We start from the raw sequence: 25,987 nt of genomic DNA on the forward strand, positions 1-25,987 counted from the left end.
TAACCAAGACTATTTACTTAAACCACAAGCACCAATGTGAGGTACTTTATTTGAATTATAATCCATTATATTCCTCTAAACATCATGTTGTACTTTCAACTCCATTACACTTGTCAAAAAGTTACTTTTCATTTAATTATTTTGGTTTACTAATATTACTGTTTACCTGAGCTTCTTGGCTACAACTACCCAACACTTTAAATGGAGTTAAAACTAGCACAGACTGAAAACATCAACAGCAGTATTTAATCACAAGACATCCCTTATAATAGTTAAAGACTTGAAGTAGTCTACATCTTGCTCATTAGTGCCAATACCTTCTGAATACTTCCCTCACCACAGCTTCATTAACGCAAGGTGTAATTTAGCTAAGCAGAGAGCACAGTAGCATGCAAATACTTGCTAGCTAGCTTACGTCGCTAGCTAAACGACATATTTAGCTAAAGAATCCATTTATAATTCAACAAAATGTCATCACTTACGACAAGCTAAACCTGTTATCTTTGTACTCACACTTTGAAGCCCGTTACATCCATGGTTACAAGACGCTGTGTTTAGGTTGACATCCGGGCAGGTGTTGAGCCGTTGACGTTAATTACACTGCGCAGATGTTGCGCTACGTAACTCTCTGAACTACGCATACGTGATTGGCTGAAACGAAATAAAGGCATCTGATTGGCTACAGATGAATAATGTTGTGAATGTATCTATAAAAAGTGAACTTGAAGTAAAGTAAAGATGTAAGTTATGGCTCCTGTTCTTTCTCTTTCAGGCCTTTGAGTGCTATGTTCAATGACAGGGTGGACCTTCAAGACTGCTTAGAGCACGGCAGAACAGCTAAGGTAATTGAGTAATACTTCGACAGAACAAATACATTGCAACACAAGTACATGCATCCATATTTGTTATATTACATTCATTTGGTAGAGGCTTTTGTCCAAAGTAACTGATAGTATCAAGATTTATATATTTTTTCTGTGATTTCATGCATTCAAAACCACTGTGACAGTCAGACAAGAAATGTTATTGAAACGAAACGTCAAAAGAATAAAAGTAAAAAAGCTTGACATTTTATTTAACTTTTAAGAAGTAGTAAGCACTTCGCACACAGGCGGCTCCTAGTGGCAGCAAGAGCTAACAGCTTGATAATCCATCAGTAAGTGCTAAGAATTTAACATAACACAAAATCCAACCCTTGGAAAAAAAAACGGCTCCTGCATTTTTTTATGAAGCTATATTTTACTTTGTATTTCTGTCTTTACATTTTTTCAACATGTTTTTTATAGTATTTTTTGAATATTTTATTTCATTGTTTGCTTTATTCAACATTAATTGGACATATTTTTAATAGTGTTGCTTCATATTGCTTAATAATACTATATATTTTTCTTGTATTTTATATTTATGTTTCTTGTAAATATTTTTTCCATATTGTTACCAGTTTTTGTATTTTTGTTTTAAAACTTTATATATAGATTTCTGCTATACTTGATTTAGTTTGTTTTATTTTCTTTATTTATTCAGTTTCTGATTCTGATAATATTTACTTCCTTTTGTCAGTTTGGCAAAGTGAGGACCATCACCACCAGGTCTAACTCCATCAAGCAGGGCAAGGACCAGCACTTCCCCGTCTACATGAATGAGAAGGAAGACATACTCTGGTGCACTGAGATGGAGAGGTATGTAACAGAAAGGCCGCTCTTTAAACTAACTTTTACAGATCTTTAATGATCAAAATATCAACTCTATTTCCCTCCGTCTTCCCCTTTCTCTGTCTCTGTGTTGTTTCGTGTCTGGCTGGTTTCCTCTCAGGATCTTTGGCTTCCCTGTCCACTATACGGATGTGTCAAACATGAGCCGTCTGGCGAGGCAGAGGCTGCTTGGTCGATCCTGGAGCGTCCCGGTTATTCGCCACCTGTTTGCACCACTCAAAGATTACTTTGCCTGCGCTTGAGCGGCAAAATAAACTTGCTCGGAAACATTTAGGACCCACAGCTGTATGTTGTGACTAGAAATAAGAGCCTTGATCCTCAAATTATACTCTTGTATAATTTGCAAGCGAAACAATGACGTAGACTTTACATTATTTCTCGTATTTGAATTGTAATTCTTATTCTATTTAATTTTGATATGTCATTTTACCTTTTAGCAGTGTTATCAAGTATTTTTGATTTGTTTGTGCAAGCTATACTTGAGACTATGCTTTCTTCTCAAGACACTGAGACAGAAAAGTGCTAAACATGTGTTTTTAAAAGAGACGGCAATGCGATGGGAAAGACCCGAAAGATAGGAAATGGTTTTGAGATATGTGAAATGTTTCTGCTGTGTCAGCGTACTGTACGTGCGGCCATGCTTCCAGCTACTGAGCCTCACAGAGATGTGAAGAGAATGGCGATTTTTCTTCAGTGTCAGGATAGCTGTGTCTCTAAGAATCCAAAACACCAGATCACATATACCTCTTTGTTTACAGTTTATATTCACAACTGAAGGTAATAAAGGTACTACTGTTATATGGTTACAATACCATGGTGCTCAATGAAGATGGGAAACATCATAGCCCATGTGGCAAAACAACTTTAGACAATACGGAGATCTTTAACCTGTTGCTGGAAAAATCTGTTGTGGGTCGTTTCATTCACTTTATAGGCAAGTGACAGACAGTAGACTGCAATTAGAGTTCATGCTCTTCTCTGCATTTTACAGCTTTTATACAGTTTGTACTGGTGCTAATTTAATCTCTCAGCCTTGCCACACTTGGGCTCACTGCCTGGATCTGCACAAACAGAGAGTGAAGCTAGCCACATGGGCAATGATGTTTTCTGTCATAGAATAACTTAAGATCAACGTCTGTGAAACTATTTTTTTTGTAGTTTCATCCTGACCAATGACATTACTGTACAACTGTTAGTAAGCGTGGTTGTTGGAGGGCGGGAGTGTGACCGGGCCGGGTAACTCTCCCTAACTTCCACCTCTCTAAACTGAAAAACTGTCAGGTGCAAAAACCTCAACAATATGGTGCGGCTTCACAAAGTTCTTCTACCTTTTTATAGCAATTCTGTGCTGTTTTATCAACATTATAAAGCACTTTTATATGTATTCTTTCTTTTTTCTTGATATTTTAAAAAGATATTTGGTTTCTTGTGAATTTTGTTTTATGATGTGAACTGATCTACCCTCGTGTGATACTTTTTGTATACAGTAGGGCTGTGCCAATAGAAGTGAAAAATGGATTTTGATATGTGAAACCCATGTTATTTGACTCGGTGTACAGTAGATGGATTGACATGTGTCACCCCAACCCCCTTTTCCTTTTCTCCATCATCCATATTGTTCCCTGTTTTAAAGCAGCGATACGGTATGTTAGTACCCGGATTCAAAGAATGTCTATTTCTATTAAGATTGTAAAATGTAAGACAGAGTTAGCGAACTATGTCATGCGCATTGTATAATATGTTGTCCCTTGTGAAGGACAGTTGGGCCTTTGTTATTTCCCTGATAAATCGTAGTCGTCATGTTGACAAATTTAATTGCTGATCCAAAATTTGGATTTTATTCACAAACGTAATTCTCTTGATTGTAACCTCTAAGATAAATATGGAGGATTTAGGCTGCAGTTTGTCAAAACGAAAAACTGACACAGTGTTTGATGAAGATGTCAGCACTCAAAGAGTATAGAGGGTAATAAAAACAGATGTTATTGCTTATCTATATCATATTTAAGATTCTAAATTTGAAATTTAATTTTCTTAATGTAATTAATTTCTTAAGTGACCTTATTGCCATCATTTTTGTCCATGCACAGCAGGCTCAATATGAGCTCTTGTGCTTTGTGATATTTTAACCAGATGTTATTTCCCCTTCCTCCTATAATACTTCCCCTCATATTTGTACATTTTGTACATAGAGTTTTCCGGTGGCTGTTTCAATTTGTTTTTACCATTTTTTTTTAAAATTACGTATGAGATGTACAAATATAATTCTTTGCTAATATATATCATCAAATTAGGAAGAAATCTAGGTTAAAATTTTAAAAAATCAAGTGACAAATTTGATTCAAAACTTGCTTTGAGCATTAGATGTAGGGAGACTCCAAGTCGACTTTATCGTACTGATTTGTTTGTGTCAAGTGAATCCAGATTTAATGTCATGTGATCTTAATAGTGGCCTGAGGACAGCTTTAAGATGAACGCGCTCAACTTCACTGCACAGCCCTACATGGTGGTGTTTTTCTGCTTCTGTTTCCTTTTGTAAGACTTAAAATAGGGGTTGTCTGTGTTTCTAATGGTGCTAAACATTTTATCCAAACAAGAAAAATATATTTGGTTGGAAGAGTCTTGACAATGACAGTTTTTAAGTTACTTGTAGTAACAGAAAATAACTATTATTTCACTCATATAAATATATTAACAAAGGCATTTTAACTTTGTACTTGAAAAAATAAGGATAACAAATAATGAAAGGTTTCCTATATTGTTTTAGACTAGAGATTGCTGTAGTTGGTGCTTATCTGTGGGAAAATCATGTGAGAAAAAAAAATCTGGTAATAACTTTTACTGTAGCATAATAATGTATGCTTAATACGCATTGCTTCTTCTTAATCCTACATTCCACGGCGTAATATTCTCCATGTCTGTTTTCAAAATGTTGTTTTGAATTGATGTTTTTTTGTTTTGTTTTTTAAATCAGAAACAACATTTGAGTTTTACTGTTCAAGGCAGGTCAATACTTCTATATTCGGTGATACTGTTGACGCTCTGTGTGACTTTCTTTCTGTCATAACTGTTAATGGCCTATATGCTTTTCCTCAAGACCAGTTCGTACAGCAAATGTAGCAGTCATTCTCCACCCTACCCCTCCCCCCCATAATTAAGTTTAGTGTCCAGAGAGAAGATAGAGGCTCCGTATGTACTTGTGCTGGAGAACACTTGAATAAATGTATTGTTTTTGTGCAAAACTCTGCAGCCTCCTGTCCTTTTTTATTTAGATTGTATAAAATGTAGGCACAAATATGGCTTTCAATCTCAAATGCTTCTCTATAGTTTGCATTTTTCATTATTGTTCTTTTGCTAAGTCAGAGTTTAAGGTTTTTGGGAAAAAATACAGCCAAACAATGTCATTAGGTTTTGTCTCAAATGTTGCTAAATAAATTGTTATTTATTAAGCAACGGAAAAGAGGATACCAAATAATTTAAAGATGGCTTTGTTCTACTCGAGTATGAGATGATGTTGCATTATAATTGTCATATTTATGAAAAACTAAGTCCAAAATCTTGTCATTATGAGAAAATATCTTGTTAGTATTAACAATAAAATCTGAATAAAGGAAAGACAACCATCTGATAATGAAAGGTGGCCTAAGTGGGCTTCCATTGACATGTGGCCCAATCATAAGGCTAATATTTAGACACTTCCAACCAAAATTAATGTTCTCATTACTGTGAATTAGCCTCCAATTGTCAGGGGGTTGATAGAGGAGCTGTGGATATTGATATTCAGCTCCAGTTTCCATGCCATCATGCCCTCCAGCAGGGGATTTGCTGTTTGCTGTCTTGACACCTGGGTCCTCACCACCAACTGTGCTTAAGATCAGGGTGTTGCCCTGCAGCTCCTTTCTTATTAGAGCTGAACATGTTGCCACCATAAAGCCTTTCATTCAGCCACCATTCACATTAGGTTTAAAGTCTTGCACGTACATTAAATAATAATAGCAAATAATCTTTCATAAATATTTTTGTTCTGTTTTTATTGCATAATTGTTTAGGATCATGCTCAGGTCGTAAAAGACAAAATAGACTAAGCTATTCAATTATGTAAAGCTATAGCTCTTAATAATTATAAGACATAATTCAAATTAATTATGCAGCCTCACCCTTATATTTATGCCCCCCCCCCCTCCTCTGATAGTGGTACAGCCTCCTCACAGTGGACACGCCCTAAATCCACAGTAATTGGTTGCTTAGGCGACCGAGCCTCCCTCCCCTCTGCCGATTGGACCGTCGCACCGTCTCACGTCCTGGATGCTGAGGGCTGCGTCAAGTTATTAGGAGACACTTGGAATTGTACCGGAAACTAATGATTAGCCAACAAAATAAGAGTGTTTAAATGTGTTAGCGAGAAACCCAGTCCATTGCTATCATGTTCTTTCAAAATATATGCAAGCAACTTAATATTTGTCATATGGAATATTTATATATAGAGAGAGTATTTATATTATTAGTATTTCTTTATTCATATGATTTAATGCAGTTTAGCATGAAATGAAATGTCTGTAAGTTAGACAAATAGCCTTTAAATCTGAACATTATGAATTGTATTGAATCTCTGTTCCCCTTGGCGACAGTTACATTGTAGGCCTTCATTCAAAACAAAAGAAACAAAATACTTTCATTTTATTATTTTTATTCTAGATTTACAGTTAATGTCTATGCACCAATACACCAGAGAGAAAATGTGTATGGCTATAAACATGACCTGAAACTTAGATTTTATTTTGAAAGCCACAACCGGAAGTCTTACTTCTGCATCCTCGCTGGCTTGACTGGGATGAGGCTGTGGTCTGCTGGTCCCAGACCGGCCAGGAAGACATCCATCTGGTGTGTGTCTCCTCGGAAGGTGCCATCCACAGATTGTGTTGCCTCCTGTTCCTGTAACAAAGTAAGCAGAGAGACGCGTGGAGCAGCAGCAGCAGCCCAGAGAGGAGGTATGTGGTGCACACCTTCAGCTTTATTCTGACCAGGTGGCTCTTTGATAGGGGGGGAATCCTCTCCTGGAGACCGGAGACCTTTTTTTCATGCCTCCGGGCTGCACGTCTGAGTGTCTGCCCTGCCTGCCACTGGCCTAAACACACCCTTGAAGGCTACACTTCTGAACCTGTGTGCAGGTTTACAGCGTGGAGACACTTTAGATAGAGGGCCTGTCCTCATTGTGGAGGCAGAGGCGGACTGAGAGTTGGTGAAGCGGTTTGTAGGTCGCTAATGCTCGCTGTGCCTCCGCCGCTCATGCCGGATGGAGACCGGGTTCTTTGTGTCAAGTCGCACAAGTGTCATCACTCCGCTGCGATTACATTTTTACAGTAAATGTATTATTATCCGCTGAATATACATGTTTTCTACTTATTGACATATGGGATTGCATTTTAAATATCTGGGATTATATAAATAGCTTTAATGGACAAATACAATACTGATAAATACATTTGGCAAACATTACCAAGGCCCTATACTATATTTGTATAAGACATACAGTTAACATTAAAACACATGTGTAGTACCATAGCTGAGTTCCATGGCTGAATGAATTATCTGCAATCTATTTACGTTGTATGCCATATTTTGCAGTTCTTAAATTTAGGGCTCACCTGTTTGTTATTGACAACCGGCGTCAACTTCCATAGTGCATACTGAGCAGTAGGCCCTGTCTTATCATACTAACTTTATTATAGGGTGTAGCTGCTTCCACGCTTTTGGGCTACACAGGACATTTTTGAATGAGTGTTTCGGCTCGTGACCTGCAGCCTGTAGGATTAATGCCCATCCTAAGACATCCTCCTCTCCTCCCATTATCAGGCATCATATCTGGATGTGTGAAGGAGTCCATGCCATGCAGTAAAGTTGCCGCACCCTCATACGTACGCACCCTGCACGCACGCAAGCACGCAGGATGGGCACACACACATCACTAATACTGTGGTGGAGAAGGGAAGGGAGGAGGTAGATCTTGGAGGTTGTTCCATTGTTATTGATCAAAGACCCAGATTACCCCAAAACTACTAAGAAAAATAGGTTTGCATTTTTTTATCCTGGGATTTTTTGTTATGTTTAGAATATAGTATTAGTGTAGCGGTGTTGTAGTTGTGGCTAGGATGTAATTGTAGATCTTTATTTATTAAACTGAACATTTAATTTAGCAACATGATGGTGCAAAGGCTGTTGCAAATCTCTATGCTGCCAGGAAAGAAATGTTGGATACTGTCAAAAACACCGGAACATTCAATAACGTAACAAATAGGTGTAATTTGTAAAAGTTCAAATGTAAACCAAGCAACTTAATAAATAAGGTTCCAAAAACACATATACACTTTAAGGTTTGAAGTGGAAGCTACAGCTGGTGTGACCCCTTGTATGAAGTCATATTTACATGTGATCAATCGTTTTTGTTTTATTCTACAATATTAGTAGTTTAACTGAAACTGATTTCCCTTATTGTATTATCGTATTAGAACCATTTTAGAAGCAGTAGAGGTAAAACTGTTGAGTTGGTGACAAGAAGGAAGAAAAGAGTAGAGAAAAGTCAAAATATAGAAACCTCTGACGACCCCTTTTGTGGGTACGAATCATTAGGTGGGACAGCACTGTGTGTAACCTACATTTTTATCATTTATCGGCTTGGACATGAAGTTTACATAATCAGATTAGGACCTGGACATCCCAAGCCATTTTGGGTGTTTAAGCTTTTCCTTTGGATTTTCTAACTTCTAATTTTCGGACACTACTGTGATACCTTGCATGAATTTTTCGCAATGAAGTTTGCCTCATGACCCAGGTCTTTGGAGGGATTGAGATTATCATTCAAAATGTTAGGTGTCCTACCTGGTCAAGCTGGGGAAAGCTCATGGCGCTTTGATAGAAGAGCCAGTTTCCACAAATGTTGGGAACACACCTCAACTTTCTCAGCTCATGTTGTTTGGCCACTATGATTGTTTTCTGTACACTTAGTGAGTGGACATCATTGTAAGTGGCTTTATGCTGCTCTAGTTATTTGAAAATAAAGGCCTTATTGACCCTTGTCTGCCTTATTGTGATCCACAACTGGACTCAGCTTCTTTCTATTCACCACTACGTCACTGTGCACTGGGACGTCAGGTCACAGGCAGTGACAGCCTCCTCAGTCCTGTAGCTGATGTCAGTCACAGCCAGACAGACAAGTCTCAGGGCAGCTTCACTGCTTCTTCTCTCTGCTCGACTTACTACACTGTCTCAAGATGAGGAACTACAAAAAGTAATCCATCTCGTAGAAAAATTGCAGTTTTTGCAACTTCTTTGTGCCTTTTCTAGTTTAGATTTGAGTCAGTTTACCACAGTTTTAGCAGTTGCTCTCAATACCGAACAAAAACAGGATTCAATGAGTATCTTTCTCCCTCTGTTCTTCCTTACAGAGCTATAGCCATGTCTTCCAGTGCAGCGAATGTGCGGATCCTTATAAAGGGGGGCAAGGTGGTGAACGATGACTGCACCCAGGAGGCTGACGTCTACATCGAGAACGGCATCATCCAGCAGGTTGGCAAAGAGATGATGATCCCAGGTGGTGCCAAAGTCATCGACGCCTCTGGAAAACTGGTCCTCCCCGGTGGGATCGACACCAGCGTCCACCTGGAGGAGAGCTTCATGAACGCCACCACAGCAGACGACTTCTACAGCGGCACCAAGGTAACGTCCTGCTGAAAATGGAAAGAAAATAGAGAGGAGAGTTTAGATTGGAAGTAGGGCACCTCTCCTAATTGTAGATCAGAGTAAAAGCAACACTGAATGTGACAGGCAAGTTTTCCAGTCAAAGCATGAAATAAGAGCAATGATTTGCAGAATAAGACCTAGATTTTCAAGTCTATTTTCTGTGCTTGCTTTTCTTGGATATCAGCCCTAACTTTTAGATTGCCTATGATCACAAATGTGTTCTTTCCCCATTAGATAGAGATGAATAAAAGCTTCTTAATGCTGCTAATTTTAGCTAAGATGTCACAGATGCTTCTTCAGTTTGGTTTTGATATGTCAGACAGCTTTCTGGTTTTTTGGTTCTGCATTATGAGGTTGTTTTTGAGATACAACTACTCTACTTCCATGTCTGAGAAAAAGGACCAAATTAAAGCGGAATGTAAACACCAAAATGATATTAAATATGAGGCATTTAAAAGGTATGATAGAATGATAAACAGCATCCTAAAATGTAAACTAGGCAGAGGATGTGGACTGTTTTGTTTTTTTAAGAATGGGGCTTTATTGTTGTTAATATGTTCAGTTTTTAAGTAGTTACACACTGGATTTTTATTTCAACCATGCTAATAATCTTTGAGGTAGAGCCCCTAGCCATTAGTTGATTAATTAATTAGTAAATGGGCAGAAAGTAAATGAGACACTCGCATTATCGACTCATCTGTTAATATTTTTTCAAAGCAAATGTTGCAAAGATTTCCTGGTTTCAGTTTTACAAATGTGAAGATGTTCTCTTATTTTCCTATGATTGTTAGTCGAATATCTTTGAGTTCAAATTGTTTGCTAGACAGACACCTTGGGCTCAGATCTGTTATATGCACCTTAGAGACACAGATGTTACAATTTTTGCTTTGAACAATCCTGATAACGGTTGACAAGGGCAGGATTATCGCTTAAAACATGCGCTGCACAGAAAAAAGGGAACAAGCTTTTATAAAAGACCAAGCTGCAAGCTGAAGTGCAAACCAGCCTTGTAATGGACATCTCTTTCAGATAAAATGACTATCAATTATTTAAAGGGAATAATCAGCAGGTTCATACTTTAAACCTGCCCTACTTGGCAGCTGCATATGTTTTATCAGGAAGTATCACAAGGTTGTAGAGTGTGTGTTCCACCAGCATCACACAGGGATGATTTGGCACTCTGCTGTTAGCGAGGCTGCCAGAAAGTGAGGAATAATGTCATCATGGCATCTGATAAACCCTGGGATACCCTGCGCTGCCTTCAGGGCTCCATGATGACTCAACACTGTGAGAGATGAGGGAGTATGACAGGTGACGGCGGCTGGGCCTCAGATTTAGTAACAGGACAGACCGACTGCTGCCTGTAGACGCCGGTGACAGACACTATTCTCCTCACTCCTCTCCGCCTCGCCCCCTCCCTGCCTCGCTCCCCAAAAAAAAGTCCAGAGACAAATGCAGATCAGTATCCGTTTCCATGGATACCAGGGGGCTGCTGCAAAGACTGCTGCAAAGCCTTTTCACTAACGCCATTGTGCTTGGAGACAATGGCTCTCAGACACAAGCCCCCCCTCCTCTTCGCATCCCCTCCCTTCTTCACTCTCTAGGGTCAGCTGACAGATGCTCGGTGAAGCATGCACTCATACACAAAACACACTCTGTTTTCACGTGTCGGGGTTATTCACATTTACTGTACGTGTGGGTTTCAAACATCTTAATCCTTGGAAGATAATAAACAACAAGTGCTGGTGTCATAAAAAAAAGATATTATACAGTGAGCTTTGATTATACTGTGAGGGGCAGTTTATAGACTACTAAAGGATTTATATTCCCCTCAGCAATCATTAGACAAATAACCATAAAATATGCATTAATTGCAATTGTGGCCTCTACCTTTATGCTTAGAGCAGGAGAGCTAGGAGATCACAAGATTACACTCCCTCTAGTATTTATGGGTTTAATAAATCAATATATTCACCTTTAACATCGCTTACTGCCGCCGTTTAATGATTATTTCAGTTCATTTAAAGTCAGTTATTTCAGTTAACATCAGTGCATTTAAGCCTTTAATAGCAATTGATAAAACACACAGTTTAAGTTGTGTACATAAAATGAATAGTAAACAATAGAACACAATAATAATTGCAGAATTACCCCCCTACAATTTGAATAACTTGAGAGCTGTTGTTTGTATTTCTTCTAGGCTGCTCTTGCTGGCGGAACAACTATGGTGATCGGACACATTCTTCCAGAGAAGAATGAGTCTTTGCTGGAAGCCTACGAGAACTGCCGCAGCTCAGCGGACCCCAAAGCCTGCTGCGACTACGCTCTGCACATGGGAGTGACTTGGTGGGGACCCAAGGTAATCCCACTCTGCCCCTCCCACTACACATGATTTTTCATTTCAAAATGATTTTACAGCAAAAACCCACTCAAAGCAATAATTGTGTTTTGTAGCGTTTCTTACTTCTGCTCTACTTCTGTAAGCGACTTCATACAATTCCCAGCAGAGGTTTTTTTTTTTTATGCAACTTCATTAAAAACAGCTTGTGAGAAGTGTAAAATTAAACATTAAAGGCCGTTGGTATTGATGGTCAAGTAGTGTGTGGCTTTCAATGTTGCTGGCGCAAGGAATTGAGGGACTTCATTATCTCCTTTCCCTGGTTGAGGATGCTCCAGTGTTCCCTATGCTAAAGGAAATAAGAAAGGAAGCATTGAAGCAGCTTTCCATAGAATTTATAGAACTGGACCAGCTCTTATCATGACTGCCACTTAGATACTTCTGGGTCATTTCACTCAGTTAAGAACCTGAATAAGCAAAAACTGTTTGAAACTATTTGAGTGGCCCAGATATTTTTCTGTAGAAGGACACTGGTTTCAAGCAGAGAGATGCTCAAGCAAATTTTCCCTTCCTGCAGGTGCGAGCTGAGATGGAGAAGCTGGTGAGGGAGCACGGAGTGAATTCCTTCCAGATGTTCATGGCCTATAAGGACATGTTCATGCTGAGGGACAGCGAGCTCTTCCAGGCTCTGCAGCAGTGTAAGGACATCGGAGCCATAGCAAGGGTCCACGCTGAGAATGGGGAACTGGTGGCCGAGGTGAGGGTGATCACTCCATTTAATCTGTTGTAGAATACATATTAAATGATCATAGATGCTTGTGTTAATTAATTTTGGTCATTTGTAATACATTTTATTCACGGTATTCTCTTGTCTCCTCACAGGGTGCAAAGGAAGCTTTGGACCTGGGCATCAGCGGCCCAGAGGGGATTGAAATCAGCAGGCCTGAAGAGGTACCACACTCAGCATGACTTTCATTATATCCAGAGTCTTGTCGAGAGATTGGATATAATTTATGTAATAAAATAATCTTATCTCAACATGATGCCTCACCGATTTCTGTTTCTTTACAGCTGGAAGCTGAGGCGACCCACAGGGCGATCACCATCGCAAATAGGGTGAGTGAGATCTCTTCAGCAAGAAATAAAGGAACATTTGTTCATTTGCAAAAGAAAAACTTTCTAAAAATAAATAAAGCAGCACTTGTCCTGTTGATATTTACTTGAGTGCACAGAAAAACAGATTTTAGGAAAATTAATAAAAGATGAGTGTTTCTGTTATAACTTTTAATTCCCTGTGTGTGTTTTCTGTCAGGCCCACTGCCCGATCTATCTGGTCAATGTGTCCAGTATGTCTGCAGGAGATGTAGTAGCTACAGCCAAGATGCAGGGTAAGGCTGTCTCTGTTGGGAATGTTTCCAAAGCAAGTAATATCAAATGTATATACAATACATACATTTAGAGAAAAACCTTGGAAATTGTAACTTTTTCAATTATACAAGGGAAGCTCTATCAAAGAGATGTACTGTATGACATGAAAATCAGTTTGGTTCTTTACAACCCCTGAAATCCAAATGAACTGGGACCAAGTACTTCCTATCTTGCATTTCATGAGCATGGCTGTATATCTTGGCAATACCCAAATAGTCAGCAATGTTTTTTGGGGGGAGAAAGAAGGATGCTATGTGAAGGACAATGAATTGAATGTTTTACCAAAAGCTGACTCCAGAGAAACCCCCCTCACTATGGAAATGTTCTATTCGCCCCTCCACCCCCCATCTTATCCCAGTCCTTTTGCTCTGCATTCCAACACATATAAAATCTTATGAAAAGTAATGAAAAATGTTCTGAACAAAAGTGGTCTGCTTGCTTAATCTCTTTAACTATTGCATGCTTAACCTCCCTTTTTTTACAACACTCTTTTCACATTCATTTGACTCTTTATATTGTACTGTCTAACCACAGGTAAGGTTGTCCACGGGGAAACAACCACAGCCCACGCTGTGCTCAACGGGATGCAGTACTATCACCAGGACTGGGCCCACGCTGCTGCACACGTCACTGTGCCTCCTCTCCGCCTGGACCCCAGCACTCCCAACTACCTAATGGGCCTGCTGGGAAAGTAAGGAAAACAATCAAACCTTAAACTCAATGTAGTCTGATGTCAGTGTTTCTGGTTTCTAAATCTGATCTCACTCTGTTTGGCCGCAGCGACACTCTGAATGTTGTGGGCTCGGACCACCGTCCATTCACCACCAAACAGAGAGCGATGGGTAAGGACGACTTCACAAAGATCCCCCACGGGCTCCCCGGCATTCAGGATCGCATGAGCGTCATCTGGGAGAAAGGAGTGGTATGTGGAGCTCTTTTGTTGCCGAGTGGCTGCTAGAAAACTGCCAAAATAGGACATCTGTTTCCTCTATGAATGTATGTATGGGCAGAAAATACATGTGTTCTACTTTTGTCAGATGTTAAGTCTATATTTCAGTAACAATGTCTTTTTAAGTATTTTTATATATTTTGTTAATATTATAAATTGATTTTAGGGTGTCTGAAACATTTTCTCAGTGACTTCAGATGAAAAATTGTAACTTGACTAGCTGGTGATTATACAACAATGCTTAATAGTTTGCACTGTCCCTTTTTATACGTTTTTTATTCTTAAGGTTTCAAACATAAATGGTGTATTTGCTTTAATTCCCAGATCGGAGGTAAAATGGATGAGAATCGCTTTGTTGCTGTCACAAGCTCAAACGCAGCCAAGATCTACAACCTCTACCCGAAGAAGGGGCGGATCATCGCTGGAGCAGACGCTGATGTGGTGGTCTGGGACCCTGAGGGATCCAAGTATGAAACTCGATCCATCCATTCATCGACCAGTGTGCCTCACAGCAGCTTTTAACTCCAATCCCTGGAAGCTGATTGGGTTTCTAAATTAACGGGGTCTTCTTCTTCTTTTTCCATCTCTGTCTGCAGGACCATTTCTGTGGATAACCAGTTCCAGGGAGGAGATATGAACCTGTATGAGGGTCTCCGCTGCCATGGCGTGCCACTGGTCACCATCAGCCGGGGTCGTGTGGTCTGTGAGAACGGGATGTTTACATGTGCTGAGGGCTCGGGGAAGTTCTGCCCCCTGAGGACCTTTCCTGATCTCCTCTACAAGAAGATGGTGCAGAGGGAAAAGGTATCAGACACAACCATCTTTACTTCCTTTATTCATTCATTCATTTCTTGCTCCACTTCGTTCTTTTGATTCTTTGTTTTTCTTTATTCCTCCACTTGTTTAATTCTTTATTTGCCATTTCTTTCTTCCTTATGTTCTTCTTTCTGTACTTTCTTCATCCATCTTTCTTTCTGTCATTCCTTGCTTTGATCGTTTTCGTTTTATTGGTTTCCCCTTGTTTTCCCATCCCTTTCTTCTTTGGTACCTACTTACTGTCTCTATTTTCTTTCTCTCCTTTCCTTCTTCCAAAACGGTTCTTTTTTCATCAACCTGAAACCTTTTCAAACCCCTCGTTGTTAAATCTTGAATAAAATCTTACAGACCAACTGTAGTCCGACAAATCTGCTGTCTTGACTGTCAGAAGACTTACTTTAGATGTTTTACTCTTAATACTTCTACTAGTTTCTTCTAAGAAATTGTTTATACTCATGTTTATAACTTGGTTTAAAAATATTGGATCAAGAGTTCGTTGGCTTACAAATGTGCATTAACTTGATTGTGTTCTTTTATCTGTCTTACCATGTTGATTTTCCAGAGCCAGGCTGTGAAAGCTGTGGAACGAGAGCCCTACACTGGTGAAGTAGTCCCGGTGCTCAACTCAGGAAAGAGGGAATTTGGGGTTCCAGATTTGGACACTCCGACTCGCCCCTCCACCCGGCACGGCGGTGTGAGGGACCTCCAAGAGTCTAGCTTCAGCCTGTCCGGTAAGAACCAGCAGACATATTCAGAGATCAGCGAACATCTCCGTTTCACTTCCATATGATGACACTAGGAATGTGATCCAGATGCCTTTTTTGTCTATTCCTTTGTCCACCTGTTGAGATACTGTGTCTTGTGATTGAGGCATCTTGTGGCTTTTTCCAAATGTTAAAACATACATGACTTGGTCTGAAGAGGGCGCCATATTTAAGAAATGTAGAGGTTGAGTAATTATTGTACTTTTAATACACCGTAAAAGGTATACAGAAAGCGTACACTTCCTGATATGTTCCTCACATGTACACACATTAAAGAGTGGCCTAGTTTGTTTTTAAAATAATAGTTATGTCTTAAATAGACAGATATGATATCAAAGAGCTTTTTGCACGAAATGTACAAAGAGTCGGTGCCTGGGGATTTATTTACATTATTTTCGTATGAGTATGACCATTATTCAAGCGACATATGGCCTTATTCCATGCCAAAACTGTGAACTTAACATCCAATTAAACGGAATTAGAATACATTAGCTGTTTGGAGACAACCCCTTACAATACCACAAGAAAATATGATTTGGACGCAAATAAATTATACCAGGAAATACTTTGTGCTGAACCCTGCTCATGATCATATTCTCTGCTGCTCCAGGTGCCCAGATTGATGACAAAATTCCTAAGAGGTCCTCGGCCAGGATCCTCGCTCCTCCTGGAGGGAGATCCAGCGGCATCTGGTAACCAATCAGACGTGAGGCAGAAGATCGACACCTGAGGGAAACATAAGGCCAAGCAAGACGACTTGTTTTTCTTTCTGAAGTTTTTATGTTGAACTCAGCACAGTTACATAGGACACGTTAAACTGTAATACATTTGCCGTAACAATATTTGAAAATCGATCAAACTATGAGTGGTTACCAAAAAATTGAGTCAATTGATAACCAAATGTAAGAGCAAATAACAAAAAATGAGTTCCTAAAGAATAACTTTGGCTGTTGGATTACATTAGGGGAAATATCTAACTAATAGTTTTACGAGTATCAAGGTGAGTCATGGTTTTTATGATGCGATTGTGTTACCTCACTGTAAAATACGATTTTGCACTTGTATCATGTACTATTTAGATGCCTTTTTACATGATTTAATGTCACAAATATCACAAATGTCTTTCTTACTGCGATCCAGGGTGAATGAGATGTAATAAATTATTACAAGGGCATGACATTAGTATGTCAGTTATGAAAAATATATTTGACCAATTGAAGTATCATAATGCAAGCTAACCTTTTCTATGCGTTTGTTTATTGATTATTTATATTGTGTTGTGCTATTTTCCGTCGATGCTACCGCGTTAGAATGATTTCCTAAATAAGAACGAGGTCTTGGGTCAGTAGTTCATTATTGTCCGATAAGTATTTCCGATCATGTTTACAGCCTTATAGCAGAACTTCTGTTCCACCCCCACCAAATGTGAATGAACCTATACTGTGTGCATGGTACCATAGTTAGAACTACTGTAATGAGCACTAATGTTGCGCTGCATTTTTTTGATCGTATCCATTTTACCACAGAGAGCAAAAAGTCTCACCCAAACTGCCTTCTTCTCACCCGAGAACACTCCCACCCACAACACATCGCCATGCACAGATCATGATGAGCGCTTTTACTGGTCTGAAAGGCAGGGTTCAAAATATTCCTCTGACAATAACACCACTGTAAAGTAGGGCTGGGCACCATTTCTTTATTGCACCGTGATATCAGACTCCACATGGTGTTAGATTTTGGATTGTAAGCTGTCTTTTCCTGATTTAAAGTTTAATTTTCTCAATTAACCAGACTGTTCTTTTATATTATATGACTTTATACTGGCATTACTGATGATAAATATCCAAATTCTCATAATTTGAAAGCATCAATGGTTTACCCAACAATATGTCACAGTATCGAAGTATTTGGCCAAAAATATTGTGATACATGATTTTTTATTTTACCTATTGCCCAGCCCTGCTGTGAAGCATTAAAAGAAGATGATGCGATCCTCTTCAGCATTCACAGAGAGGGTTTTTTCAGCAGATATGTTAGTTAATTAATGCCATTTCTTCAGGGTATCAAATGCCATCACACTGTAGGCCACTGAGCAACTAAGGAAAAGCACTGATACTACTACTGAATTTGTGTTGTCTATTATTGTTGTTTCTTTTAGTTACAGACATTGTGAATAATTGTCTTTGTACGTGATTTTGTTGTTTTTTGTCAAACCTGCAGTGTAAAGCAGGGATGCACACAATATCTTGATCTTTTTTAACCTCAGTTTTTTTAAGAAGATCTTCACTCTACAGTTACAGTCCTACATCATTGTTTGTTTTTGTACAGATTTTACTTTTACAATCTCTAGTGAGTCTTGTTTTCCCCTGTCCCAAATGTACACCGGTGCTGAACAATGTGTCGCCACATTTAATTCCTTTTATCTCTTGTTTTTCCCTTGCAGCTCTATATCACATGATTTGAGTGCAAATAAACCACAATGAAATCTCCAACTGAATCCAGTGTCTGATTGAAACGTAACATTTACTCCCTTACTGCACTTGTACCGTGAAATGTATGTTCGTGCTACATTATACTTATACTTCATTACATTTTAGTAAAAGTATTGTTCTTTTTAAGTCACTTCAATAATTTCACAGCTTTATTTGACCCTTCACAAAAAGTAACATCTAGTTTGGGAACCAGTTTTCAACAGCTTAAATCATTTTTAGTCTACCCAAGCTTATATTCTTACTTCAAAAATTACTTTAAATCCTGTTTTGAGCTGTTTTTGGATTCCTTTTTTGGTGTTTATTTTGCACTTTGTGTCAGTGCTTTATTATTTTTTTAAACCCATTTTAAATAGCCTTGTTGCAGAATTCTCAATATGAATAGCCTTAATAAATGATTGAAGGGATGGATCTAGTTTGTTCTGACCAAATAATGAATTGACTAAATAATTGCGGGATTAATCACTTTAGAAAATCACTATTAATTGCTGTAATAGCACTTCTAACTATCTGAATATCACCTTTATTGCTGACACGTTTTAAATCCAGCACCATGAATAAACACAATAACATAAGGTGTTTTTGTGTACCGTGACTTCACTAAAACCCATTGACTGTAATAAAACCTCAGTCACCGGCAGGCCTAAAATCCAACAGACACATAATGTGTCTCTTAGCTGTAGCAGGCCAAAGTCCTATTTATAATGAACCTTTAACAGCATGGAGCCACGCGCATGCGCAGTAGCTACAGGATTGTTGCAGCCCCAGACAGGGCGGCCCGTTACCAAGCACTGCACCGCGCACAGGCTCTGACAACGACGACAGCAGCGAGCATTGACTTAAGGAATACAGCCAGCGAGATAACAACACAAACACCCGAGAAAACAGTGAGTATCAACCAGCAAAATTCCAAACATTACGCAGGCTCTCGCTTTGTGTGTTTCTCTTTCTGTCTGGGGGAGCGTGTTTTTTATTCCCATGCAGGGAGGATATTTCCCGTGCACTGACAGTCCTGAGCTATTCCGGGAGGCCTGTAGAGGGGGCCGCTTGGAAAACACCAGCACCAGGGTTGCGGGTTTTATTTAAAAACAGAGAAAGCCACCTAGCAAACGGGGCATTTATTGTTCTCAGCTCGGGCTTTAAATGCCAGACCCCCGCCCCATTGCTGCTAGTGTTAGTTTTCGGGTTTTGCACCAAGCGTTTTGCTGCAGTCACCATCGGAGCTTTCTAGAAAAGGCCCGGACGGTTTTAGAAAAATAGACTTCCCTTTCTTCTGATATAATAATACATATTCATTAAAAAAAAAACTCCAACTGCAAGCTATGCGTCTGTGTTGTGCCACGAACACGTTTTATTGTTTGTTGTAGTTTATAATCATGTAATTGTAAGCTAGCAAAACCCCATGGGAAACTGCTGCACGCTGTTGAAGATGCAGTCACAATAATATCACTGTTATCACCATTAAAGACCGCTCACACTACAGCCCCGCGTTTCACTAGAATGTGAGATACGCCACTCTAATTTAATCTGCGTGTCATATGGAGGCACAGTGCGGAGTGTGACCTGCTAGTTTATTATTGTGTTAATGTGGCTTTTTGCTGCAGGGAATGTCAAGGTGTTACAGGCGCATTCTGACACAACACCACCGGAGGTATTATCAGGCGAGCAAAGTGAGCAGAGTGAAGTGTGCCTCTGCCAGATGTGTAAAGCTGCTCGCAAACATCAGGATATTTCTGTTTAATCTAGGGGGGGATTATGCTCTCAACACACATCTGTAGATTAAAACTGAAATTAAAGATGCTTGTCAGGCTCTGTGTTTACAGGCAAAACAACCCTCCACTCAATAGTTCATACTGATTAATACTACAGCATAACATCCTACATTAGATATCCAGGACAATTATATCAAGAAACTGGTTTTAAATGAGTCCAGTAAAGTAGGTCTTTAGAAACTCAAGATATGGAACAATTAGTCAATCACTCAACAGTAACTAAGTCTACTAACGTTTAGGGAATTTGGTTTAGGAAAAACTCAAAGGATTTAATTGTTTCAACTTTTTTTATGTGGCTTACATTAAATTAAATCAATGATTGAGAAATAACTTTAAAAGCAAGTGTCATACTTATTGTATTATTTATTCAAATAGTGCTTTTATCTTTGATCTGTTGCATTGCACATCTGAGCTATTTGTCGGGTACTGTTTATGATGTTAACACTTTGTCACTTTATTGCTGTTTGTGCTTATTATAAACATTGTTATGGCATCTATGCGGAAGTTAAAAACATAGAGTTGTTGTTCAAGACAATAAAGTTGGGTAAAGGTGTGTGGGGCAGTGACAAACATAGTGTAGCCACTTGGTGTAGTAGAGGGTGGGATATCTTGGAAGTTAAACATGATAAGAGCAATCTGTGTATATCCATTTACACACAGTGTATCAATCAAAGACTGATTAAGTGATCGGTTTGAAATATTATGATTAACTTACTAGACAAACATCTTTAAGGTTTAGATAAAAGGCCCAAAAATAATCAGACTGAAAGTCTTATTCCTCTCTGTTTACGTTTGTCTCAGGGAGGGGATGGCTGTGAATGTGTACGCCACATCTGTGTCTATTGACAACCTCAGCCGACATGACATGCTGGCATGGGTCAACGATTCTTTGCACCTTACCTATACGAAGATCGAACAGCTCTGTTCAGGTAAGGCCAACGTTCGAAATAAATACTGCTCAACATGAATCAGAAGACAACTGAAATATATTGTTGCATCTTTGTGTTTTCCAGGAGCGGCATATTGCCAGTTCATGGACATGTTGTTCCCGGGCTGTATCCTTCTGAAGAAGGTCAAATTTCAAGCCAAGCTGGAGCATGAATCCATACACAACTTCAAAGTTCTTCAGGCAGCTTTCAAAAGGATGAGTGTGGACAAAGTCAGTTTACTTCTGTCATATAATCATGTTTTTCACCGTATTTGTCATAGTATTTAAAAGGGATGTTTGTGATACTTCGAAATTCGGTTGTAGAAGGTACTTTTACAAAATCAGTTCATTACAGGGAACAGAACCCTGTATCATGCCCTATACCAAACTACCAGACACCATTAATTTACAAAAACAGTCATTTTACACAACATAACAAGGGAGTTGCCGGTCTACCGCTGCCACACTTATTTTGATTGTGTTATTCAATCAGTTAGTTGTTTGTGACTTTTCTGAATCCTGTTTCCATCCTCCAGATAATTCCTGTAGAAAAGCTAGTAAAAGGGAAGTTCCAGGACAACTTTGAATTTGTGCAGTGGTTCAAGAAGTTCTTCGACGCCAACTATGATGGGAAGGAGTATGACCCTTTACTAGCCAGACAGGGGCAAGACGTGGCCCCTGCCCCCAACCCAGGTGATCACTTTATCCACAAACCAAAGAGATACGCAGGTAAACAAAACAGTTTCGGCTTTGCTGCACGGTCTTGCTGAGCTTTGGATGGCTCTGAAGCGCAAGTGGTGTGAGCAGCACGATTCACAGACTGACTGCTATCTTCTTAGATCCATCTCACTGCCCAGCATTCACAAGCCACATGACACCGTGTAGGTATGGTACAGGTACTGCTAGGATGTTAGCAATCACCACGGACTTGCCAATTGCAACTTGTCTTCCCAATTCTAATTGATTAACATCAGCAGATGTGCAAGAACATCTGTAGAAATATCAAATGCAACCACTCTCTCCGGTGTCCGCATCAAGCAGCTGATGCAACACTGTCGCAGCCCCATATCTGTCTGAAGGCTGGACAGAGAAACTATAAAGTTTGTCTCATTTTACTAACAAGAGTAATGTCAGCCAGCCTCGCTGTGTCTCTGTGAAAGATTTATGCTTGAAATCGTGGCAGAAAACGTAATTAGCCTGCTTTTGTGACATTGTCACTGGTGAGCAGTGTGGTTGTTAATGGGCAAAGTGACTGCATTTAATTTCTAAACTGTGTTGGCATGTTTTGACTTTGAGTTTAACACCTCTGCTGAAGCACTTATAGAGGTTTGGCAGGACACAGGGTTTCTCTGTATTAATTATCTTAGCAGGACATTCAATCTGACAATCCAATCAGTATCAGTTTTGTTGAGAAAGAATTTCAACAGAACAAAAACGTTTCACAACAAAATGGCATCTCAATAACACAACATTATGCTATAAGCTGAAAACATCAGCTCTCTATAATGTGCTCTATCCATCGCCACAATTGCTATAAAGCCAACATTACTTCTGTAATACAATCTATTTTAATTCAGATGATAAACCTCTCTAATCACCTCTCTTGCCCCCAAGGACCACAGAGGACATCTCCAACAGTTCCCAAAAACATGCCTACACCGCAGCGGGTCCAACACAACGTTCCAGCTATGAGGAAGAATCCACCTTTGTCTAGAAACGGGGGAAGTGATGCTGAGATCATGGAGCTAAATCAACAGGTAGACTACAAGAGTACTCTCTCATGTCTATGGATTCCTTATACAGTATATTCAAACCTACTGGTTCACGACATTTTGACATGTTTTAGTAGGACATATTAACTGTTCTCTACATCATTGGTTTACTTTAATAACAAGTCAAAATGTCTCCTGATTTGTTTGTTTTGTAAATATATATATATATATACTGTTAATAAAAAGACTCAAATCAAAGACATTCATTTTGATTTTGATGTGTGAAGTATTATTATTCAAACGTATTTTGTTGTGATGAATAATTATTTTTGCGTACGGCCTTCTTGTGTAAATACATATATATTTTTTTCCTTTCTCAGTTGATGGAGTTGAAGTTGACTGTGGACGGATTAGAGAAGGAGCGAGACTTCTACTTCAGCAAACTACGGGACATCGAGCTGATCTGCCAGGAACACGAGAGTGAAAACAACTCCGTCCTGTCCAGTATAATCAACATTCTCTACGCAACAGAGGTGGGCATCCTTTACTGCAACACATGCAGGCTGCACTGCACCATTTCAATCTGCATGTCCTTTTCCTCAAAGAGTTAGGACTTATTTGAGACAAACTCAGCCATGTCTCGTCTCATCACCCCAGAAACACATTCACTTTCTAGTTAGGAAAACATTGTGCACAATGCAAATTTTCCTCTCTCCCACCTCATTCAAAATTGATCAAATTCATATTCCCAGTCACCTCTGCTCAGCAGTAAGTTGCAAACTGCCTGTCAGACACTGTTTATAACATAAATGTTAATCATGTTGTCATATTGCTTACTTAATGCACATCAAGTGTGATAATTCAAAAAGTCGGTTCAGCAGGTTTGGATAAAATCTGACTTGTTTAAGCTTTAGCACTGGACTGAACCAGGACTGCAAAACTGAATATTGACCATCACCTCTATAGAACATTGGACCAAACCCAACTGTTTTTTTTATCTTCCTAAGGATGGCTTTGCACCTCCGGAGGATGAGGACCTCGAAGAACAAGGTCACCTGGACCAGGATGAATACTGAGCTTTTCACCCCCCCTCCACCTTCTGTTATTATTTCCCTCATTTGTTTTCTACTTCCTCTGCACGCTCCCAATAGATACTCACCGTTATCCCTGCTCCCTGTCTGTCTTTTCCTTTCTTTTTCATATGTATAGCGTAACCTCCCCCCATTCTCCCTCTGGCCGTTTACTCACTATACACACTACTGTGCATCATCATCTGCTGCTCCTCCCTGCCTCCACAGTAACAATTATGTCCCACATATCCCAGTTATTTCAGCATGAGTAACGCAGAAAATCAAGCCAAGCCTGGCATGGAGGTTGTTATGGCAAACAGTGAATTTTAAGTCTGTAAATATTGCCTACATTGTGATTTCTGAGAGAACCAAGTCTTTGCTCGTTATGGAGTTATTTATTTGACTTTTGTGTGCATAGAGCACAGCAACAACAAAGCTCTGAAGTGCCGTCAGGTCACTCCCAGAGCTACTAAAACTGTAACAAAAGTGACTTTTTAATAACTATTTCTTATTTATTTAACTTATATTTAATTATGATTAACTTTCTGTAGCAAAATTGGTGCATAACCTACTGTACACGAAGTGAAAGCTGAGGCCATGTGTGTTATTTAGGTTATGGTTTGTGCTTGAGTAAGTATCAAGCTTTAAGTTTCTGGTATGGTGCGTTAATGGCATGTAGAAATGCTGAAGGAAATTCTGTTGTGTAATGACTCAAGGCGTATGATCAGTGCTCTGTGATTATTCACTATTGATCAGCAACATATCTGAGCATGAGAATGTTACACATTGACTGTGAATGAGTGATATTTTGTGTTTGTAATTTGTGTCAAGATTTTGTCCGATGTCGCACGATCCTGATTAACGGCAGTTGTATCTTAAAGGCCATCACGAAGAAGCCTATGAGTTTAACATTTAGAGGTGGAAAGCCACCTGCAGACTGACCACAAGGGTATAGATTGTAGCAGTACTAATGTTTGAATCTTAAATATAAAGGAGCCTGACAATGAATTAACACAGAAACACTTTCACAAGACATGTAATGTCATGTCTACCTGCTAATCATACTTTGTTTTTATTTGCTGATAAGGGTTGCCCAGGGTATATGCTATGAGTTGTAGTTTGGCTTGAAGTCAGTATTAATACAATCTGTGACCGGTAACTGGTCATCTTAAGCATCCAGTTAAACTAAGGAAGTAGTCTTATCCTTCCCCTGCTTTTTTTACTAGCAAACTGGCTGTCGTCTGATCTCAAACTTGCATTCATTGACCATGTAAACATCTACAGAACACTCATCTTTGAGTTTTGAATAAATAAACAGTTGTGAAATAAATTGTGGTGGTTGCTTTTGAGTCAAATAGATTTGCATTGCAAGCTCACATGGGTTAAATGTTCACTGAATGAACCCTACAAAAGGGTGAGTTAACTTAACTTAAAAAAAACCTCATTCATCCCAACAGAGTCAGTTCATCGAGTATACAGTTTATAATTGTACACCATAATAATATATGCTGTGATAAAGTAAATATAGTGAGTGTTGCCTGTAAAATAAAAACATATATTATTTATTAAGACAGTGTAACGTAATTATAGCATGATTTATTACATAGTATTTTAAAAGGTATAAGATATACTAAAGGTTAAGTATGGTATAGTATTTATATTAAAATAAAATAATGGTACAGTGTAATATAACTTAGGAAAAATGTATAGGATTGTATGGGCTAAAGCCTACGACAAATTAGATAAATAAGTAAGAAAACCAAAGCAACAAAATACAGATCATGAGACTGACAACTCTCTTTTTTAGGCATGCTATTAACAGACATGGAAGAAGTAGTCTAATGATTTACGTTATGTAATTAGTTTACTAAAGATTTGAATCCCATCTTTCCATGTAATAGATACACACTGAGACCCTCTGCAGCCCAGCAATCTGATGCTAGCTACTTCCGCTCATGTCATGCGGGGGATTAGCTCAAATGGTAGAGCGCTCGCTTAGCATGCGAGAGGTAGCGGGATCGATGCCCGCATCCTCCAAGACAACTTTTTGATTTGACTATGTAGTGTCTGCTTTTGAGATATCTTTGTTTAAACGTTCATTGCGTTGAGAAAATTGTGTAATTTGAATCAGCGTGGAAACGTGGAAAAGTTGCAATGAGGGAACCATCTTATGGCGTTAATGGACTACTTTTTATCTGGTAGAAATTGTACGGTCGATGGGAAGTGCAACTTTTCGCGACTAAAAAATATCAAAACCTAAAGAGATTTAGCT

General features: G+C 39.1%; 3 protein-coding genes, 1 long non-coding RNA gene and 1 other non-coding gene across 12 annotated transcripts in view; 4 read left to right on the forward strand and 1 right to left on the reverse strand.

The window, feature by feature from the left end:
* The window catches only part of LOC134881442 (uncharacterized), a 66,050-nt gene extending 65,402 nt beyond the window's left edge, over positions 1–648 (reverse strand). For both annotated transcript variants that reach the window (XR_010168049.1, XR_010168050.1), the window contains exon 1: positions 514–648. This is a non-coding gene — a long non-coding RNA (uncharacterized LOC134881442). The remainder of the gene's footprint in view (positions 1–513) is intronic.
* Positions 1–4,957, forward strand: part of dnmt3ab (DNA (cytosine-5-)-methyltransferase 3 alpha b) — a 35,781-nt gene extending 30,824 nt beyond the window's left edge. For all 5 annotated transcript variants that reach the window (XM_063908773.1, XM_063908775.1, XM_063908776.1 and 2 more), the window contains 3 exons: positions 773–842; positions 1,561–1,679; positions 1,813–4,957. In XM_063908773.1, the coding sequence (XP_063764843.1) occupies positions 773–842; positions 1,561–1,679; positions 1,813–1,954 (331 nt within the window). In that variant the 3' untranslated portion in view covers positions 1,955–4,957. The remainder of the gene's footprint in view (positions 1–772; positions 843–1,560; positions 1,680–1,812) is intronic.
* Positions 4,958–6,573: 1,616 nt separating this feature from the next.
* dpysl5a (dihydropyrimidinase like 5a) lies at positions 6,574–18,216 on the forward strand. Of its 2 annotated transcripts, none has more exons than XM_063908781.1 (13): positions 6,574–6,700; positions 9,155–9,425; positions 11,650–11,808; positions 12,365–12,544; positions 12,670–12,738; positions 12,859–12,903; positions 13,100–13,175; positions 13,750–13,906; positions 13,996–14,137; positions 14,489–14,631; positions 14,761–14,968; positions 15,543–15,711; positions 16,355–18,216. In XM_063908781.1, the coding sequence occupies exons 2-13, from the start codon at positions 9,165–9,167 to the stop codon at positions 16,438–16,440; spliced, it is 1,695 nt and encodes a 564-aa protein (XP_063764851.1). In that variant the 5' UTR covers positions 6,574–6,700; positions 9,155–9,164; the 3' UTR covers positions 16,441–18,216. The 2 variants fall into 2 exon arrangements, with proteins under 2 accessions (XP_063764851.1, XP_063764850.1); XM_063908780.1 differs by lacking the exon at positions 6,574–6,700 and adding an exon at positions 8,907–8,997.
* Positions 18,217–18,901: 685 nt separating this feature from the next.
* Positions 18,902–25,044, forward strand: mapre3a (microtubule-associated protein, RP/EB family, member 3a). Of its 2 annotated transcripts, none has more exons than XM_063908117.1 (7): positions 18,902–19,120; positions 20,807–20,934; positions 21,019–21,164; positions 21,470–21,662; positions 22,548–22,690; positions 23,026–23,178; positions 23,653–25,044. In XM_063908117.1, the coding sequence occupies exons 2-7, from the start codon at positions 20,814–20,816 to the stop codon at positions 23,719–23,721; spliced, it is 825 nt and encodes a 274-aa protein (XP_063764187.1). In that variant the 5' UTR covers positions 18,902–19,120; positions 20,807–20,813; the 3' UTR covers positions 23,722–25,044. The 2 variants fall into 2 exon arrangements, with proteins under 2 accessions (XP_063764187.1, XP_063764188.1); XM_063908118.1 differs by having other exon boundaries at positions 21,470–21,626.
* Positions 25,045–25,679: 635 nt separating this feature from the next.
* On the forward strand, positions 25,680–25,752 carry trnaa-agc (transfer RNA alanine (anticodon AGC)). The gene has a single exon. It is a non-coding gene; the product is annotated as a tRNA-Ala (tRNA).
* Positions 25,753–25,987: the final 235 nt, after the last annotated feature.

Source organism: Eleginops maclovinus, chromosome 19 (genome assembly GCF_036324505.1).
Source record: "Eleginops maclovinus isolate JMC-PN-2008 ecotype Puerto Natales chromosome 19, JC_Emac_rtc_rv5, whole genome shotgun sequence".
NCBI classification, from domain to species: Eukaryota; Metazoa; Chordata; class Actinopteri; order Perciformes; family Eleginopidae; genus Eleginops; species Eleginops maclovinus.